The sequence below is a fragment of the Haliaeetus albicilla genome, chromosome 16, assembly GCF_947461875.1.
Source record: "Haliaeetus albicilla chromosome 16, bHalAlb1.1, whole genome shotgun sequence".
In the NCBI taxonomy this organism is placed as follows: domain Eukaryota; kingdom Metazoa; phylum Chordata; class Aves; order Accipitriformes; family Accipitridae; genus Haliaeetus; species Haliaeetus albicilla.
Window position 1 is genome coordinate 8,648,335 of NC_091498.1, and position 20,116 is coordinate 8,668,450.

Genomic DNA, 20,116 nt, shown 5'->3' on the forward strand with positions numbered 1-20,116 from the left:
AGAAAACAGATGGTTCAGTAGCTGCAGTGGTTCAAGGCAGTCAGTAGCTATGGCAACTCCCCAAGCTGTTCTGGTGTTGGGTGTAAGGGAGCTAAAAAGCTTTCGTTTTAGCACTTAAAAACTTAATTGATTGAGTTCTTCCAGGAAGAAAGTCACAAGAATAACCAGTTTTCTGTGCTACTGGGTCCATGAACTCATTTTCTTGGGAGGGCTTTTGGAGCAATCCCCAATTTCTGCAGGGTTTGTAGGGATCCATGTGGAAACATCTGAATGGCTGAGCCAGGCTTTTGGCCAGGAAAGCTCACAGCAATCAAAGGAGTGTTCCTGCAAAGGAGTTGGCTGGGATGTCCTTCCACCACTCTGTTAAGGAGAGTGGAGTATACTCTGTATCAGACAGGGTGCAGAGAAACATATAATACCCTATAGTTTTCATGCCAAGAGGGATATATCAGTGCCCATATGGTTTTCAGGTATAATGCTAGGAAGAATGTGAAGGTTAAAACTGCCTACACCTGATGAAAAAAATGATTCAGAGATGGTTATGAGTACTGGAAGCTGATCTTATTAGGTATATCGTACCAGGGATGCCTTTCCCAGCTCTGTAGATGATTGTGTGGGTTTATGCTTTTGGGTACTTAGCCCATTTGTAGTGTGGGACTTGTCAGATGTGCAGTGTTAGTCCTATCTGACTTGGATAGGTGTTTGGGATGGGACAGTACAAGAGCCCCAAGAAGATGATAAGAGCTCTACTGGATGAGAACAAAGGTTTATCTACCCCATATCCCATGTCCAGCAATGGCTAGAAATGGACTCCCAGAAGGGAGGATAGGGACAGGGGAAGTGTACAACGATGCAGGACAGAGGATTCTCCCAAACTCCAAGTTTTGGCTCTGAGACTTGCTGAGCTAGGAGTGGGTCCCTGTCTCTGTATGTATGACTTTCATAGAAAAATCCCTCAATTTGTCTAGTTGCTGCTTAATGAACCCACAAGGACTTTTAGCTTGCACAACATCCTGCAGCAAGGAGTTCCCCAGTGTAACACCATGTACAAGCAGCAGCAGGGCACTGAACAGAATGAGCCCAACCAGAGACAAGCAGAAGGCAACAGATGGGAAGAGGGAGTGAAAACACTAGCAGGAACAGGAGCCAAGCATGACAGAAGAGGGTGGAGGGAATAGAGCCATGCTTGAAGGGTAAGATTTGTGGTGGCCAGATGAAGAGGTTAGAAGAGCAATTGTAGGAGTCAAGCTTGTTAAACTGACAATGTGCAAGATAGGTCTGAGAAGAGCTTTTACTCTATGCTAAATATCTGGGGAAAATGGAAGTTTGAGAAGCAGAGAGGTAGACTGAAGTGATGTGGGAGAGAAGAAAAGGAACAGAGGAGAGGGCACTGTAGGTCCCACCTAGGGCACCCAAGGTGCCCATCTCCACAGCATCCTAGCTGTACCAGTAGCCAAAAGCAGATGTAGAGGAGAAGCATGAGAATAGCTAATATACACTATGATTTCCCCCCTGCCCACTTGCAGGGACTTCCTGAGTCATAGGACTTTGTGTTCTTTGCATTCAATGATCTTTGAAATTTTTTTCCATTAATTTTTCTAATAATTTTCTGGATCTGTGTAAACTTTGGCATCCATAATATCCTGCAAGTGGTGATTTCCATGGTTTTGCTGCTTGCTTTGAACCTCCCCACAGTCAATCCAGCTGATGCCCATCCGTTTGTGTTTTATGGATGGCAGCAAACATCAACTTCCTCTATTCTTCTCCTGATTTTTATGGCTCTGTATTAGTAACTCCTCCCCCCATCAGCTGTCTCTGTTTCAGACTGGAGAGGCTGATTCTGGGCAGTCTCCTTACATACAGCTTTTCTGAGATGGACAAGCCAGAAGCCCGCAGTACTTGAGACTGAGCAGTAGTTTTCCCTCCTGGTTTACATTCCTTCTCTAATACTCTGTTTGGTTTTTGTACTGCTGTTAACATTGAACCAATGTGTTCATAAATACTGCAGTATCCCTGAGGAGTACAAGGCCCCTTTCCTTGAAGGGGGCAATGCTGGAGAATTACAGATAAAAAACAATGACAACTGGGTACAAAGTAGACAACAGTAATAGACAAAATGCTGGCCTCATGGCAGGACAGTTGGGAAACTTCAGTTAGTCTGAGGCTTCTAAAGTCTGGATCCTGTGGCTTTCAGCCAGCCTGTGGGTGGTTCAGCTCCAGGCAGCACCTTGACGCTAGCACATGTTACGGGGGTGAAGTGTTGGTGACAAGCGTGCTCCCTGAAGCCCTTGCAATGCTGACCCTGACGGAGGTGGGGTGGAGGGATGGAGGGGTGAAGGAGGTGGAAGACCTCCATGTCCAATAACTATTACAAAGGCACTACTGAGCGGAGGCTGCTTTTCCCATGCCGTTGGCAGGATGCTGCCAAGTTTGTGACTCGCTGGAGAGATGCCCGCATAGTGTTTGTGAAATCAAATGTGACAGTAAAATCTGTTTCTGAGGACAGCACAAGTAGCAGCATGGGACACTGCATCAGAGAAGAAAAACATCTTCCTCAGCTTTGATTCCAGTGCAGGATGGGGCATTTTACTTGAAACAGTGTGCAGAAGGCAGAAAGATAATTCTTGAGATCTATGATGTGATGAAGTCCCCAGCTGTCCCACCAACTCTTCTGCTTGCCTACAATACAGAAAAATGTGTTGCTGAATTCAAATATAAGGCAAATGTAGAGCTTGTCAAAATAGGTAACTTGTCTACTGCATGTACAAGGCATTTTTTGATACCGGGCAGATAGGAGCAGCATGCTGAGGGGCTTTGAAAGTGTCAATCCATTTCTGATCAAGAGCTCCAGAGTACAGGTAACATCCTCCTTGCCATGGCAAGGATGCCACCAGCTGCAGGGCTCTGTTTGATGCTTGTGCAGGTTAACACCATTGTGTATTGCTGGAAGGAAGATGCTGCACTTAGTCACCGAATGCTCAGACCTGGTCTCAGTGAGCCTTTACTTGTGAGTCTTTCCAGTGGCAGGCAAGCAGTGATTTTGAAGGGGAGCCAGAGGAGAGCAGTAGCAGCTTTGTAGAGAAAAGCAAAATCTCTGCTGTGCACAGTAAAGCAATAGTGGCTGTGTCTGCTCAGACCCCAGTGCTGCTCAAAGCATCTGCTGTGAGCAACTGGGAATGGCTTTATGCTCTGCTTCTTTCACATTGGCCCTGCCAGCTCCATGTAGAGAAATTCCTGTTATAATGCCAGGAGCAGAGCAACACTGAGGAGTTTGGTGGGTGATCACAGTGTTGGTGTAGGGTTGGTGTGACTTAGTGACGTCCCAGATCCTCTCCTCCATCTGCAGAGCTGCTGCAGTATTCCACACTTGCTGTAGATGCTATTAGTGTCTTTGTTTTAGTCTCCTTGAACATTGTGGTTGCTGTGGTTATTTTTGGCTGCTTTCTCTTTATTTCACATGTCTCTAGTCTAGCATTGTATTAGTCAATATTCAAACCACTTCCAGATTGTTTAGCTTGTTCTGACTTTGAAAATTTCCTCTCCAGCTAGATGCAGATGTTTCTGAGACAGTTCATCCCTCAAACTACAGACATCCCTAAAAGTCACTTGGCATTTTGCCTTTGTGTTCAGTGGGGCGAGGGTGCCCCTTTCCACACCCTGTGTAAGCAAACACATCATCTGCTTCTCTTCAGCTGCCCCAGGAGGTTGTTAGGTGCCTGCAGGTGGCATGCAGGGTTGATGACATATAGTGGACTCTGGCTCTTATTTAGTCTGAATATCTTGTTTTATACTCTTTTTTTTCTCCTGTTCCCATGACTATGTATCATTGTGTGGGGTCAAGAACCAGGTGCTGGAAGGAGCTCATAAAAGGCAAAATCAAATTAAGAAAAACTTTCCTTCCATCTCTCTTTAACTTACTGAAGGCTCTGGCCATGGAATCCTCATCTGCTGCAATCTGTGACACCCATGTCCTTTTGCTATATAAGTGGCAGAGAAATTTTGCTTTACAAATGAAGAATGACATGCTGGACACCTCCCAGCCCATTCCACCCTGGGGCAGGGAAGAAAAATCCCACTGATGCTCTCACCATGTTGAGCTATGATACAAGCATGAATCGTCAGCAGCAGTACCGCATTTGAGCATGACATGTTCACACTCCCTTGCATATGTATGCAACACCAGAAACCCTTTAATTAAAACTGCAGATGTCTATGCACACAGGGCAGAATCCAACAAACACACCTAACCTATACTTCAGGCAGAAAAGTATGCATTAGAACCATAGCATAGTCTAATCAACTCCCCCCTGACCTGCTTGGCTATCTGGGACTGCTGAGAGGACTCCCGCCTTGCTACCTCAGGTTTTGCTGATGTACGTCTCCAGAACTGTCCTGCTTGAAGTGACTGTCAGCTGCCTAATGCAATTAGAATACATAGTCTGGAGACCTGTGTTGCCTAAGGCTCCCTTTCCCCAGGTGTGTGCAAACACTCCCAGCATTGTGTTCAGTGCAAAAATACAGTTCCCACGGGTATTCTAAGTAATAATTTAGCAGAAAACAGAACAGGGAAGACCTAAGCTCGCTCCAGAATTTGGGGAGGTGGAAGGAGTAGTACCAGGTGTATACTCCATCCACAAGAGCATGGACAATAGCCCTACTCTGCTCCTGCCCTGAAACCAGACCAGCTGTCAGCTGAGGGATGTAAAACCCTTAGCCTGTGTGGATTTGACAGTGTGGAGGACCCCAAGGACTCCAGCGACAATGGGGCAAATTGCTATTCTTATCTCTGTTATAGCTGTGTTTGAGTCTATTGATGTTCTATTACCTGTGATGAGTGCTGCTCTCCAGGGTCTACTGGAAACCCTTACAGCTTCAAGAGCAAAAGAAGAAATGAATAAAAAGTGGCTGTAGGCCAAGGCATTAATAATTCTCATTCATCTTTAGGATTGGGTAAGGCTGGAACTTAACTTATATGATGTGGCATCACCTTTTTGATGGTGAGTACTGTGGAAGACCAGCAGTGCTGTCACTGGCAGCCTGGGCTCCCCCAACCACAGTGAGGGATGTTGCACTATCAGTATAAAAGCATAAGCGAAAAGATAAAAAAACGAAGATTAAGTGCAAAATGTGCTCGTGAGAGATAGCAGAGTCTTCTAGCACTCCACAGACATGCATGGCAGCTGGCAGCATTTTTATCTTGGCATAGCAGAGAGCACAGTAGGAGTGGGTGCCAACAGTTATTCCCACATGGTCATGTTGGGCACATCCTGAAACCCAGAGCAGTGGGTGCTTGTGGGACTCTTACCAATAACCAAATCAGAGCAAGGAACATGGCATGTAGGGTAAGATGCTTCTGTGCATCTGGAGAGGAACAGTGTCACTGTCCTTCTGGCAGAGGTTATCTGTGTAGGTCTCAAGTCATAGTCATTTAATTGCTCTTCCTGAAATACAAGATGGTTATCTCCTAATTCATAAAGTGTTTCAGCTAGCATGAATGTTTCTAGCTAGAGGTTTTTTGCCTCCATGCACAGCTGTGAATTGACTGTGTGTGTTTTGTGCAGACAAGATAATACAGTCCCAGTGGAAGATTATATCCAATGATGCTGCTAAAGAAATGTTTTCCTAAAACTGTAGATAAAGATGAGCAAAACTGAGTGTGCAGAAAAAATTAAATTTAAGAACATGAAGGGTAATTGAGAGTTATGAAAGTACTCTAGTAAATGTCCTGGATACTGAATTCTTACAGCTATTTTAACAGGATGCTGTGGCCAAAAAAGCAGGGTAGATTTAGATTAGATGTAAGGAAGAAGTTCACTGTGAAGGTGGTGAGGCACTGGAACAGGTTGCCCAGAGAGGTTGTGGATGCCCCCTCCCTGGAAGTGTTCAAGGCCAGGTTGGGTGGGGCTTTGAGCAACCTAGTCTAGTGGAAGGTGTCCCTGCCCCTGGCAGGGGGGGTTGGAACTAGATGATCTTTAAGGTCCCTTCCAACCCAAACTATTTTGTGATTCATTTTATGATTTAAAACCACACAGAGTCAGAAGAGCCCTGAAAGACAATCTGTACTATACAGGAGGAGGATGCAATTGATAATGATAAATATAAATAAAGTTAGGAGATACACACACTTGTTGAGGAGGACCAGAAAACCTAATGACAAATCCATGGGGAAAAGTAGAATCAGAATGAGTCATTTAAATAGTGAATCTTGGTAAATTCACTGCTGTGTTTGTTAGTAAGTTACTACTTTGAATCACCTAAATTGTGTGCTACATTTCTCTTGTGAAATTGGGTTTTAGCTGCAAGTGCTATAATAAAGAGCCTTTTAGATCAGACAAAAATCTTTTCTCCCTGTAGGTATTTACTGGCCACACCTTTTGCCTTGATATTTGCTTTGAATAACAGATAGTTTGAGATTCCCCAGGCTTCCTACCTGTCTCATCGGAAGGGCATTTTTTCAAGAACTCGCATGCAGGATTGCCCTTGTTCTGGTGAAATCAGTGCTTTCTTAGAGTTTTAAAGGGTAAAAAGGCATTCATGACTACTTTTCTGAGCTTTCACAAAACTTTCCCCAGCTTTTCCCAAACTTTCAGCTTGTATTTTTGACACATGGACCCTGGAGAGAGAGGGGCATCATTCCCAGGGGAGACGATTGCCATCCAGATATCTGTGCCTGAGCCCATGTCTAGGTTCCCTTCATCGTCAGTGGGCAGAGTACGATTCCTCAAGGGGTGATTCTTCTTCTCCTGTGAAAAGTCCTGTGTCCCTGGGAAGGTCAGATGAAGACACTTGAACATCTTTTTCTCTTTGAATCTAGAAGATTCAAGAGCAATTTGTAGGCGTCTCTCTTGCTCTGTGTCACTACTTAAGCAAGGTGAGATGTGTCATACTTGGGTGTGTAAATACACAGTTCAGTACTGCATACAAAATAATGTAATTTCTTCTGTCATACTTCTAGTCAGTATTTCCTGCTGATACAGCAAAGGGGGTCTGCCTATGAGCTGCAGCAGTACATCAGCTGCTTCTGTAGATAAGATTTCTTTTGCCATCATTTAAGCCTTTTCAGTGTTTCCAGGATATAGCCCTTCAGAGTTTTTGAACCCACTTTATCAGCGAGTCAGATGGCTCTGTTTAACTGAACTATCCTTATTATATTTGCCACTGCCACAGATTTTTTGCTATTTGTGAAAATTATCATGCTCTTTTCTTCCTGGTTTTTTTGGGTTTTTTTTTTTGCTAAAAATGTAAAGTAGGGCTAGGATGAGAACTGCTCACTTTCTGGAAAGAGAGAGAGAGAAATCTGAAGTCCATACATCCATATCAGATTGTTTAGTACCTTTACAAGCTGAGCAAGTTATTGCCTTATTGGATTTATTTAACAAGTCCTTTTAAACATCCCCCAACAATATTAATTAGCATTAATAGTAGTCCTAGTGTTTGAATCCTGCACCATTCCTTTTGATATTTTGATATCAGTGACAGATTGCAGAAGAACAGTCAAGAATAGCCAGAGTAATTTAGGTTGGAAGTATCCCTGAAGGTCTCTGGTTCAAGCCCTCACTCAAAGCATGACCAGCTTAAAGCAGCCACTACATCTAAGCTAATATTTTATATTGGCTGATTCCCTTCAATCTTATAAATGTGCACTTTAGTTGTAGTACTGATTTGTTTAGGTTCTGTTTCCAAGCACTGGGGTTAGTTCTGGCTATGCCAGGAAGCTAAAGGGCCTTCTGCTAGAAGACTTCTTATGGATACTTTCTCTCAACATATTTGTTTGTAGAAGATGTTGCTTTACGTCTCCTTCTTCTCCTTATTAAGCTAATTAGATTAAGCCTCTTTCATCTTTTGCAGTAAATCATGTCAGCTGGGGAGGTATTGGGGAGTTCGAGGGCTGCCGCTGGTAGAGCTCTGAGTACCTCCACAGATGGAGTCCCACAGCCTCTCTGGGACCCTGGGCCAGTGTTTGACCACTCTCATGGTGTGTGGGGTGGGAAAGAAGTCCTAATATCTGCTTGGAATTTTTCTTCTTACAGCTTGAATCTTCTCCTCTCACTGTGTGCCTCAGAGGAGAGCCTGACTCTGTCTTCTCTACAGCCTCCTGTTCAGTAGCTGCAGGCAGCAAAAGGTCTTTGCCTTCCCTTCTTCAGGCTGAGTAAACCCAATTCCTTCAGTGTCTCCTTGTATGTCCATGCTATCTTAGTGGCCTCTGCTGGACTCAGCCCAATACATCTGTATCTTTCTTGTACTGGGCAGTCCCAAACTAGACACTGCACCCCAGATGTGGCCTCACAAGAGCCAAACAGAGAGGAAGGATCACCTTCCTCAAACTGCTGGCCGCACACGTGCTGACACAGCCCAGTCTATGGTTGGCTGCCTTAGCCAGAAGGACACACTGCTGACCTCTGTTCAACTTTTCATCCTCCAGGACACCCCAGATCCCTTTCTGTGAAGCTGCTTTCTAGCCATCATCCCTAGCCTGTCCTGGTGCCACAGGAGCACGACTCAGACTTCTTTTTGCCGAGGCTGCTGTCCACTCCTTTCTCCAGCCTGTCAAGGTCCCTCTGAATAGCAGCCCTGCTCTCCAGCATACTGGCCATGCTTTCCCATGCCTTCCAGTCCAGTATTATCCACAAACTCGCTGAGAGTGCACTCCATCCCATCATCTCTGTCGTTAATAAAGACATTAAACATCATCAGCCCCTGAGGGACACCACTAGTAATTCTTTCATGCAACTAATTGCTGAGTTCAATTTTCTGTTTCATTCAAAGATTTGAGTGTTTCCTCCTAAATCAGGTTCTCCTCTGGGTCTCTGAGCAGCCTCTGACATCCACAGAGGAGATCAGTGACTCCTCAGTCCCAACATGCCTCTCCTGCTCTTTATGACCCATGAGCTGTGACAATGTAGCCAGAGGGTCTAAATCCTGACTCATGGCCCACACTGCGCTCTTCACCCAGCATTATCCTGTGTAGACACAAAGGCATGTTATTAGCCATGGTCCAGACTCTGTAGGAACCAGCTTTAGGAGCATGGTTTGGTGAAGCAAGGAGATGGGTAGTTCACCAGCAATACTGGGTCCCTTTCCAGGGATCTGTGCCCGTAACATCCTTCCTTCCTGGTGGAGACTGCATTGGACCACCTCAGGTCACCTCCTGGGGTGACTGTTTCTTCTGTCTGCAGAAGCTCTTTGTCTTCAGGGCAAGGTCACCTCTCTGCACCCAGTTGCTCACTGAGCTTGAGCCTCTGCTGGCCTCCACAGTGGGGCTTCCTCAGGGTGCCAAGTGTGTGTGTATGTGAGTCCTACTCCATCCAGGTGGCAACTGATGCTGCAGGAATATTTGGGATGTAGAAAAGGGAGGAAAGGGAAGAGCAGTCCCTCTGCCTCACCCCTCTGCCCACCCACCTTTGGAGGTAGCTGTCCATTTCCTACCCCTTCCCATGAAGATGAAGGGGGCTGTGGGACTGGTCTCACTGGCAGAGCTTGCTGAGCCACCATGGTCTCTCTGTGGTGAGAAGCCTGTTGCCTGGGAGCCAGAGCTGCCCCCCTCCCGGCTGGCACTACGCTTGTGGGCCACACACAGCCCTCTCTCCTGAGCTCTGCAGAAACAACCTGCAGGAGCTGTGGCCTGAAAACCGGCGCTGCACACCAGCCTTGCTGCGTGTCTGCCTGTGTTACGCTCTGCCAGCTGTGTCCTGGGGAGGAGGCTGCTCTCACTTCCCAACTGGTGGCCGATGCTGGGTTAACCATTAACTCCCTGCTCCGAGGCCTGCTGGGGACAGGGCTTTCTTTTCAGGGTACTGCGAAGCTGCTTGCTTTGGCCTTTCCTGCGACGCTCTGGTGACGTTTCTTGATGGGATCCTGCTGGGGTCTGAACAGCCTTTCCTGTCTGCAGACAGCCACGCAGCAGGGCCGTGGTCCTTACAGTCTGTAGGCAGCGCGAGGCAGGGTGGCCCAGGAGCGGGATGTGATCATGGTGGTGAGGGAGGGTACAGGTGCACCACTGTGCACTGAGATTCCTCTTCGGGTGCTCTTTGTGGTGCTCCTTTCGGCTGCCTGAGGTGCAGGAGACCAAGCAAATAGGCTGGTGATCCTCCCCCCAGAGTGAGGGAGGTCCCTCAGGAGAGGGGTTGCAGGGTGCCTGGTGTGCACCGTGAGTGCTCAGTGTGCGTGGCAGGTGCCTATTGGCAGCCCGGGCCCCCCTGCCCGGCGGGAAATGAATCACCTTCAGTCAAAGGCTTTGCACTGGGGCGCCGCAGTCTCCCTTACCGGTGCTATCTCCTCCCCACATCTTGCTCTTCGCTTCTTGGCGCTGTGACGTAGGAAACTCCCGTTTCCTCTGCAGGGAGTTCCACAAAAATGCTGGAGGCCAAGTCCTGCTTCAAGGCAGACAGCCTGAGCACGGGCGCAGGTCAAAGAGCTGCAGTCACTCCCCTCCCCTGAAGTTTGCAGTAGCCCTCTCACATGTTGGGGATGTGCCCAGGACAGGATGATGCTAATGCTGAGTGCCAAAGAGGGACTTAAGATCTTCCCAGCAGCCATTCTGGCCCACTCAGGTCCCCCATCCCTGCTACTCCCTGCCAAGCACAGAGGGGCTGTTTAAAAAAAAAGCCCTGCCACCTCTGAGCCGAGCTGGGAAGAGATCTACATTCAGTGCATCAGAGGGTGCCCATGTGTTATAATCACTGCTCATCGTCAGCGGCAGCGAAGAGGAGAGGTAAAAGCATTTGCAACTCCTCATCTCCTGGGTGGGTGAGTGGGTGGCAGCTGAGGGCAACAACAGCTCTTGAAACAGGAGGGAGAAACTTGAAACTCCACCAGCAGAGTGTCCTTGGATATGACTACAAACCAGGTGAAGATTTCTGCCGAGCATCCTGGGCTGCAGGAGAAATACTGGTAGTGATGGGCAGTGCCAAGTGCAGCAGATTTCACACCTTCCATCTGCGAGCCAGGTGTGTGGGGGCTTACCCCATCTTCAGTGGCCACCAAATGGCTGGGGGTTGCATTTTCTAGTTTCCAGATCTTGTTTATGGTTCCTGAATCTTCATCTCTAAGGCATCTTCAGGACACTGGTGCAGTGCTGAAAAGAGAGGTGTCTGCTGCATGGACGTGTCTGTGCACAGTGACTCGAGTCCTACACATGCATGAACCTCCGCAGCCCAAGAGCTTGCAAGTAGGCAGCTTGTACTGACTGTTGAGCACTGGGATGAAGGTCTGCTGGTTGTGCACACACCACCTGTGCAGACCAGCAGAGGAGGGCACTTCCTTCCCTCAGCTATTTGGAACAGGCTATTTTTGGAAACCCTCTGTAACCAAAGTAAATGAACTGTGGCTCTTCTTCACAGTTTCATTTCTCCTAATATAGCACTCAAAAATGTGTTTAATTAAAAAGTTATTTATATAAACATTTATAGTCTAACTTATACATTGAGAATACTTATATTCTGAGCTCTTATATTGATTTTAAACATTTTTTCTTTCAGGGTGAGACTGCCTCTTTTCAAAGAAACAGTAACATACCAGGAATACACAAGGTGTTAAAGACCACACCATTCACCAAGACTAAGCAAAGCTTTCACCTAAAAGGAATAAAAAATAAACATGGCAGAATTTACAGGTTACAAGGAAACGTCAAATCGGCACTTACGATTCAAATTGCAGAGTCTTAGTCGCCGCCTTGATGAACTGGAGGAAGCAACTAAAAATCTGCAGAAAGCAGAGGATGAGCTGCTTGACCTCCAGGACAAAGTTATCCAGACAGAAGGCAGCAATTCCAGCATGCTGGCTGATGTTGAAGCCCTGCGGAAAAGAGTGCTGAAGATTGAAGGCAAGGATGAAGAAATTAGGAAGGCTGAAGAGCTTTGCCGGTTAATGAAAGAAAAACTTGAAGAGGAAGAGAGCCTCACCCGAGAGCTGAAGTCAGAAATTGAACACCTTCAGAGGAGAATGGCAGAGCTGGAGAAGCTGGAGGAGGCCTTTGGCAGGAGCAAGAACGACTGTACACAGCTGTGTCTTAGCCTCAATGAAGAAAAGAACTTGACCAAAAAGATATCTACAGAATTAGAAATACTTAGAGTGAAAGTGAAAGAACTGGAAGCATCTGAGGACAGGCTGGATAAAACTGAGCAGAGCTTAACGGGCGAGTTAGAAAAACTGAAATCCTTAGCACTGAGCTTTATCACTGAAAGAAAACATTTCAATGAAAGAGAAAAGCAGAATGAAAAAATAATCCAGGAGCTAACTCAGAAACTAGAACAAAACAATAAACTAAATAGGGCAGATCAAACTAGAAATGCATCCAACTTGCTAGAAAGGTCATCAAATAATCTCCTGGACAGAAATGATTTGAGAATTGAAGATGACTTGACTTCTGCATTGCCCTCTAAGGAGTCCAGGAGGAAGGGAAGTGTGGATTACCTGAAACATGTAGAAAATGAAACCAGGAATAAATCAGAAAACCAAAAGAATAAAAATCAGGAAGACAACAAAGTGAAAGATCTCACCCAAGAAATTGAGAAACTTAAAACTCAGATCAAACGTTTTGAATCTTTAGAAGAAGAACTTAAAAAAATGAGAGCCAAAAACAATGACCTGCAAGACAGTTATTTGAGTGAACAGAATAAAAACAAACTCTTAACGGGTCAGCTAGAAGAAATAAAAATGCAAATAAAGAAACAGAAAGATATGGAGAATGGAGAGGTCGAAAATGAAGATACAAGCTTTTCTAGCAGGGGAAAACATGACAGACCTAAATACAGAGGTGTCATGGCTGATTTGACAGCTGCCAAGCACAAGTCAAGGGAGCTCTCACCGCAGCAGCGCCGGGAAAGAGTAAGGAACAGAGATTTCTCTGTCAGTAATGACAGCTACAGCCACGGTGGTAAGCAGGTGCCCAGTCCAAGCTTAATGAACAGAAAAGCAGGAAAAGCATCTGGTGCATCTGCCCTTTCAGACACTGCTGTGACAGATACAAAAAGACTGGAAGAGAAATCTTTAGTTTCCACTTTTTCTTCTGGTCAGAAGGAAGGCTGCATCACGCAGAATGAGGGGAAGAGATCAAAAGAGCAGCCGTCTGTCCTCAGCCGATATCCTCCTGCTGCACAGGAGCAGAAATCTTGGAAAGCACCTTCCAAACCTGTTGGTGACACAGGCCCAAGATCCAAGGCTGAAAAGCCATCTCAGGTGCTCCGTGGCAACTGCCAAACTGGTGCTGATGCACGGGATGAAAAGTCAAGCAAGGGAGAATCAGTGGCTTCTTTGGCCGAGAAGCTGAAAACAAGTCAGGCAGAAGTCAGTGACTGCTCGGGAGACACGCTGCTTGGCAGGGGTAATCACACGTCTTCCAACGGCACAGCTTCAGCATACAGGTGCCACCTCTCATCCCATGTGTCGGCATTGGACTCCACTGGCTCTAAAGCAGAAGCAGTGAACACTTTTGCTGCATCACACAGACAGCCCTCAGAGGGGAGGGCTAAAAGAGCAATAATCTCCCAGGAAAAAGAATTCACAGACACATCACTTGAAAGTGCAAAGCCTTCAACACTAACAAAGCGTTCCCATCGCTCCAGGAGTCAAGAAGACATCCTGCAGGTTCTCACAGGTCTTGATAAAGAAGACACAGAGCAGTCTTCAACTTCAGCAATGGATCATGTAAATGCTGGCTTAAAAATGGACTCCAAAACCATCCGGAGTAACCAGGAAAAACTTAATTCAGATGAAGAATCGGGAAGAAGCAAAAAACCAATCACTCAGTCAGATTTTGAGACAAGGAAGAAAGTCAGTTCCAAGCAGTTCTCCAGCTCCAGGGGAGTTTTTAGAGCATCACTTTTTGAAAATGACAAAAACACTGTAAATGATGAAGACTCCACCAAGTGTATAAAACCATCAGATGCCAGCACTGGAGGATTTAAATCCAGAAGGTCGTTCAGCCCAAGAGAAGCTCTGAGATCAAAAGCTGTCATTAAACCTGCAATTGTTGAAAAGGATATGAAGGCAGTCATGGGAGGGACTGTTTCTGAGGCAGAGTCAGAAAAACAGAAGTCTGTTTTTAAAATGGTAACAAATAAAATGACAAGCAGCATCACAATCTTCCCTTCTGAGCCAACAACTTCAAGGACCAGTGGAGATACAGCAGCAAAGGAAAGGCATGTTACCACCAGCAACATCATAGTTGCTCCAAATGAGCCTTCACCAATAACAAACAATCTCCCCACACCCTTCGAGATATCGATTAATAAAAGTGCTCTGAAATTATCTGAGACAGACAGAATTGGAGAGGCAGCACCGAGAAGTAAAGCAGAAACAGTGGTCTCCAGAAGCAGCTTTATGATAAAGACTTCTGAACTCACGGAGAGGAACAACTGTGAGCCACCTTCAGAGACAATCTGCTGGAAGAGCCATGGCTCTTCAGATGCAGCTTCATCTGAAACAAAACATGTCACTGTGAGAAGTTCCTGGAGAACAAGACAAGGCTTACATTCCCTGGAGGACTCTCAAACCAAAGTGGAGAAAAGCGCAGCTTCCATTACTACAAACATGTGTAGGTCCTCAGTGGACCTCTCAGAAATGGAAGGGAACAGTACAAGAACAAACTCCCTGGAGCAGACCTCAGCAAGGACCAGTGCCACAGCTAATTCCTGGAGTGCTCCTGAACTGGGGTCCCGAAGGACCAAAAGTAACTTAAGTGCGTCTGAACTGTTGACACGCAGGAGCTATGCAAGTGATCCTACAGCAGCTTCTGCTTGGCACCGGACCACACTACCTGTAAGTATCCTATGTCAAACACTCTTCTCTTTCAGTTGATGAGCTTTTCCAAGTTGCCTGTTAGTTGTAGGGTGCCTGATTTTAAATTCTTACAGCTTATTTCCTGAAGTGCTGCCCTCTCCCAGCTCCTGCTATACTTCTTGTATATGAAGTACCCTATTTAGACTTCTTGAAATTGGATCTATCTGCTTGGGTCTTGTAATACCATATGAATAACTATGAAGTAGCATTTCGTCTTGCCAAGATCAGAGAAGACATAGTCACAGCTTATGTAGGACATGGTGTGCTTTTCAGAGTGGCTTTGCATGGCACTGTCAACTTGGAGCAGTAATGAAAAAATGATCGAAATGAGCAGATTTTAATAGGGCAGAGCTGTAGCTCTAATGGCAGCTGTAGAGATATAGCACCTTTTGGTAAGAACTGCACGGTTTCCCCATGTGTAACTAGACCCTGGTCTGGAAATGCTTCCCAGGCATCTCCTAAACAGATGAGTGGTGGCTGGCTACACAGGGCTGCTCCCTTCTTGGTCTGTGTCAATATGCCACCTGAAAAGAAGCAAGAGCCACAGGGATGGCTGTGTTCTTTTCCTATTCCTTTGGCTAGTACCAGTGAGGGGAGTCCCTCAAAGCTGGGCTGACATACGCAGACAGTTGGTCTGGTGAGCTATACTTGCCACAGGAGCTGCAGGTTCCAGCATATTTCAAGCAAGCTCACTCGCACCAAGTGCCCCTCCAGTCCATTAAACCACATACCAGTTCCTGCTGCAGCTCCTGCCTCTGCTCTTTACTTAGAGCTGCTCTAAGCAGCTGCTGCCATTGCCAGTCTCCGGGAGGAGACCAGCTGAGTAATCTGACAGGGCTGGTGGCAGAGGGGACAGATTCATAACCAAATGACTCTGGCATTGACAAAAATGAGGTGGTGAAGATGTGAAAGGAGTTTTACATTTGCAAAACTTCTCTTCCCTTCTCTGGTAATGAGAAGCACAGAAGAATTTACATCATTGCTTTGCTTTGCAGAGAGTCTGTTGCCTGGTGTTACGAAGTACAGGTTGGCCTTCCAGCTACATTTAGACACTGGAAATACATCTTCTCCCTGGCCAGGGTTACTCGTGGGTCACAGTCAAGTCTGTACTTCTCATTCATGAGTCCAGGCAGAACTGACATGACTGAGGTTGTCCTTTTGCATAATGGCAGCTTATATGCTTGGGCAACAGGAAATCAATCCCTGGGCTTCCCTTTATCCCAGGAGTTTGAATTCACAGCACCCACGACCTTGAGTCTCACAGCTGAAGAGGTCTCCATTTGCAGCTGGGCTCATGTGTGACCAGTCATGGAGCCCTAAAGAGCGAGCACTCACATATTTCTTTCCCATCTTCCCTCTAGCAGTCCACCACCCAGGGCTGAGTGTAGCTCTGCAGTATGTTCTGCGGATGGCCTCAAGGTCACTGTCAGATCAAATTTGCTAGCTATGCAGTGTGCCTACAACAGCAGCTGAAATGTACCTGACAGAGCAATGTGACCTCTGCATGGTCATCCTGGGTATTCCTGATGAATTAGCTGTCTTCCAGCCTTGCCTGCATCTGCAGTGACAAACAGTCAGGAAAGCAACCGTGTGGTTAGTTCATACAGGGCTGTTGAGTATTGAGTTAGGTATCTCTGTGCATCATACTTTGAAATAAAATCACACACACCACATAGTCACAAATCTGAATTCTTGGTCATAAATTAAGTATATTTTTATCTTGTAAATGAGGAGCATGAAGTTACCCCAAAAGACTGCAGATACACAGATATACCAGATGTTATACCAAATTTTATGTATTTGGGCAGGTCAAATTATTGCATATGCCCTTGGAAAAAAACCAAAGTATCTGCCTTTGAAGGGTATCTTCAGGCTTATAATATGCCTCATATCACAAGCAGTCTATTTCTGCTGGGATTTGTGTTTCAGATAAAGTTGTAGCTATTTCTCTGGCAGAAGGCTTGGCACTGATCTGTGCTAACTTTGCATGTTCAGCTCTCCTGTGAAGGCATCACTGTCACCTCTTCCCAGCTCCGCTATCCAAAGTCTGAGATTGCCTTAAGAATCCTGTTTGGGAAACACAGGGTCTGTGCTAGTTTTGCCAAAATACATCTTCCTCTCCTCCATGAAATACTCATGATGTCTGACCATTTGCTGCAGCACAGCAGGAAGCTATAGCAAGCTGGAGGCTCGGCCCCTGCCTCAGCCTGGCCCTCAGGATAGACCCAAACTGAGCACCTGGAAATAATTCTTGCAAGATGCCAAGGCACAAGGTCTAATTTCAGCCTTCCGGTTTTGCACGGCCGATGTAGGCAAATGTCCCTAATGAAGCTACTTGAGGTATCGGCAGCTCTTAACCATACTTGTGCTACAGAAGCAGCAGCTCCTCGGAGCGCTGCTTTGGGAGACCCAGAAAGCAATAGGTGCTGCTGGATGGATGCTACAGCTTGAGGACCAGCTCCCTCTAGTGCTTGCAGCCAGCCTTTCTCAGGCTCCCATAAGGAGCCCTGAGGAGATGCAAGACCTCAAGCAGTCATTCTGTTGGGCTTGTGTTTCAGATAACGAAGTTGGTATTTCTCTGGTGTGATGTTTGCTGAAAATTTGCAATGCCCAAATTAGTCCAAAGCCACTGGCAGGCAGCGAGCAGACAAGCAGGCAGCAATGCAAAATGAATGCACTTAATTAATTTTTCTTGTGGCTGTGACATTAATATGACTGGAGCTGGGCTGTGTGCTGCATGAATTAGGTAAAAACCTAAAGGTAGGCTTTTCTTCAAGTGAAGCTATGCATATCTTCTTATAGTGGGTGGGTCTCATCAAAAAGTCTCCCTGACAGTATCTAGGGATGTCCTGCCTCTCGCCCCTTCTCTGCTTTAGGGACTAATATAAAGTGCATCCATCACCATTTCACCCTTGCTGACTCCACATAAGCTTCTACTTAAGTAGTTATGCTACATTAGTGTTCTCATCTTTCCTTGGACCTTAGTTAACTTTGTCCAAGGGTTCTGTTCTGTTTTGTGCGAATCCTGGGGATCACAGCCTGTTCAGAGCAGCTTCCCAGATGCTTGTCAGTGACTAGCTAATTGTCCTTTGGGGTGCCATGGAGCATGCTGCGCTTCACATGGACCTGGCTCTGGTGCCATACCAGGAGGCACTGGTCTGCATCGCCAACACATCAGGGGTAGCCATCCTGATAGCCCTGGCTCAGCTCTTTACCTACAAAACTCTCTGAGACCAGTGCATTTGGGTTGCTACTCATAAATTCATGCTGCCTGACAGCAGAATGCTCGCTGTCAGGTGCCCAAGGGGATGGAGGTCCTATATGCTCACCCAGGGGCCTTGTCGCTAAAGACAACCACTGTATCAGAAATACAGAGGTGCCTAGCCCTTGCTAAGCTGTCCAGGTCCACCAAGATTACTGCCATTCACTAAATTAAAATTATCACCTCAGTTTTATGAGCAGCCTGGCCCACCATGGTTATCTCTGGCCCATGGTTGGTTGGAGGTCCCTGTGGGACCTGTCCCTGTGTTGTGGCTATTCACCAAGGTGCTGCTGCTGCTCACATCTCACAAGGGGGAGGTCAGGTCCAGTGTTTGCTGGATGTCATCCACAGTGGGGCCAGCTCAGGGCAGATGTTTGCTTATCCAGACCCACCAGATGTCACAGCTTCTTTCTGGGAGGCCATCAAAGCCTGGTGTCCATCTCACAGATGCATTTCTGCCAGGCACAGGGGCTGCTGCCTCTCCCTTCCTGCTATCCCTTTTGCCACAGGGCAGGGACCAAATCTGTTCCACCAGTGCCCACAGCCCTTTCATAGGGCTGTGCACTGCGTTTTTCAGCAAACACAATGCCATCCCCAAAGTGAGCAGAGCTGATAAAGCCTTCAGGAGTACAATGCAGCTGTTGCGCTTTGCCCAGTAGCTCATTACATTATTGCAAGCTCACCATTGTCATGATTTGTTTTGTTTCTGATGTTGACATGATGGTACCTTACAGTGTGCTGGAACTTGTGGATAAGGAGGTTTTTCCAGCCAGCGACAGCAACAGCAAAAGCACTGCTGGGGAGCTGGAGGGTGACAGGGACTCCTCACCCTCATGACTCACAGCAGGGTACTGCCTCAGTAAAAGACACAGGTGCCCCAACCAGCCCTAAGGCAGACCGTAGGCATCTGAATCAAAGGGTATGATCCTATAAATGTCTCTGCCAACATTCCAAGAAAACATTAGTGAGTTTAAAAGTGCCATTTAGATGCCTATACCAGGAAAACAGTGTAGGACACTCCCATACCACATCCTCATTGCCAAGAAAATGGGACATTCAGGTTGTTGGCCACCCCCCACCCATGGTAGAACTCAGAGTTAATACTTCTAAGAAACTGCTTCAGTCACTAAACCATGGGATTTTCTGCTGATAGTCCGTCATGGATACAAGCACTCTGGGCCCAGCGAGCCATGCAGGTTGAGCACAGATTTGTGCACAGGTCAGTCAGCTGAACAGAAGACTCTGCATCCATAACTTGGATTAAAATTACTGGCTGGTTTAAAAAAAAAAATCTTTATGAAATAGCACATAAGTGAGGACATGTCAGAGCTGGCCTTGTGGCCCAAGTCCCTCCTTGCCAAAGCGACTCAAGCCAGCACCTCGCACTGCAAACCCAGGACCAGGAACCTAGTGCTATTCCAGACCCTTTCATAGTCCTCGAGTCCCAGCCTTCTTTATTTTCCTTTGCACAGGATGAAAGCAAAGATTTTGCGCCCAGTTCCAGAAGAAAACAATATGGCTCTTCTGAGTACCTCTCACAGGTTGACACACCAGGGAAAAGGCCAGCCACCAAGATGGAGCTGCAGGACCCCGAATCCAACCCCCATGCACCACTGGGTCTCCAAGTGGAGGAGCAGGTATGTGAGTTCAAGGGCCATCCAGAAAAGAGAGTTACAAGGCAAGAAGCCAATATCTGAACTGACCTCCCAGCAACATAACTTGGAGAACTTGCCCAAAATGAATGTAAATCTTTTATGAGAAATCCAGTCTTACATTAGCACTGCCCAGAGGTATAGTGTCTACTGTATTGCCTTGGTAAATCATTCTACTCCTTTCCTATACCGGTAAAAAAGTACTACCTTATTTTTCTGTTCTAAAAACCAGTTCTTGTTTCAACTAGCTTTATGGCTAAAAACATTCTCCAGGGAATAAGAGGCACTGCCTCTAGTCATCCTGTGGCACATACTGGACAATCAGGGTTGGAAACAAAAACATTTGGAGAGACAGAATCAGAGCTCTTAACTTACCTGCTTCAGCTGGCTGCTGTAGTACTAGGGTGCTTGTCTGCTGCTACAT

General features: G+C 46.5%; 1 protein-coding gene across 2 annotated transcripts in view; it reads left to right on the forward strand.

Annotated features, from left to right (window-relative positions):
* LUZP1 (leucine zipper protein 1) overlaps positions 1-20,116 on the forward strand; it is a 42,610-nt gene that overhangs the window by 16,326 nt on the left and 6,168 nt on the right. The window contains exons 2-3 of one of the 2 annotated variants that reach the window (XM_069803455.1): positions 11,478-14,757; positions 19,513-19,677. In XM_069803455.1, coding sequence (XP_069659556.1) covers positions 11,596-14,757; positions 19,513-19,677 — 3,327 coding nt within the window. In that variant the 5' untranslated portion in view covers positions 11,478-11,595. The remainder of the gene's footprint in view (positions 1-11,477; positions 14,758-19,512; positions 19,678-20,116) is intronic. The other variant, XM_069803456.1, reaches the window with a different exon arrangement.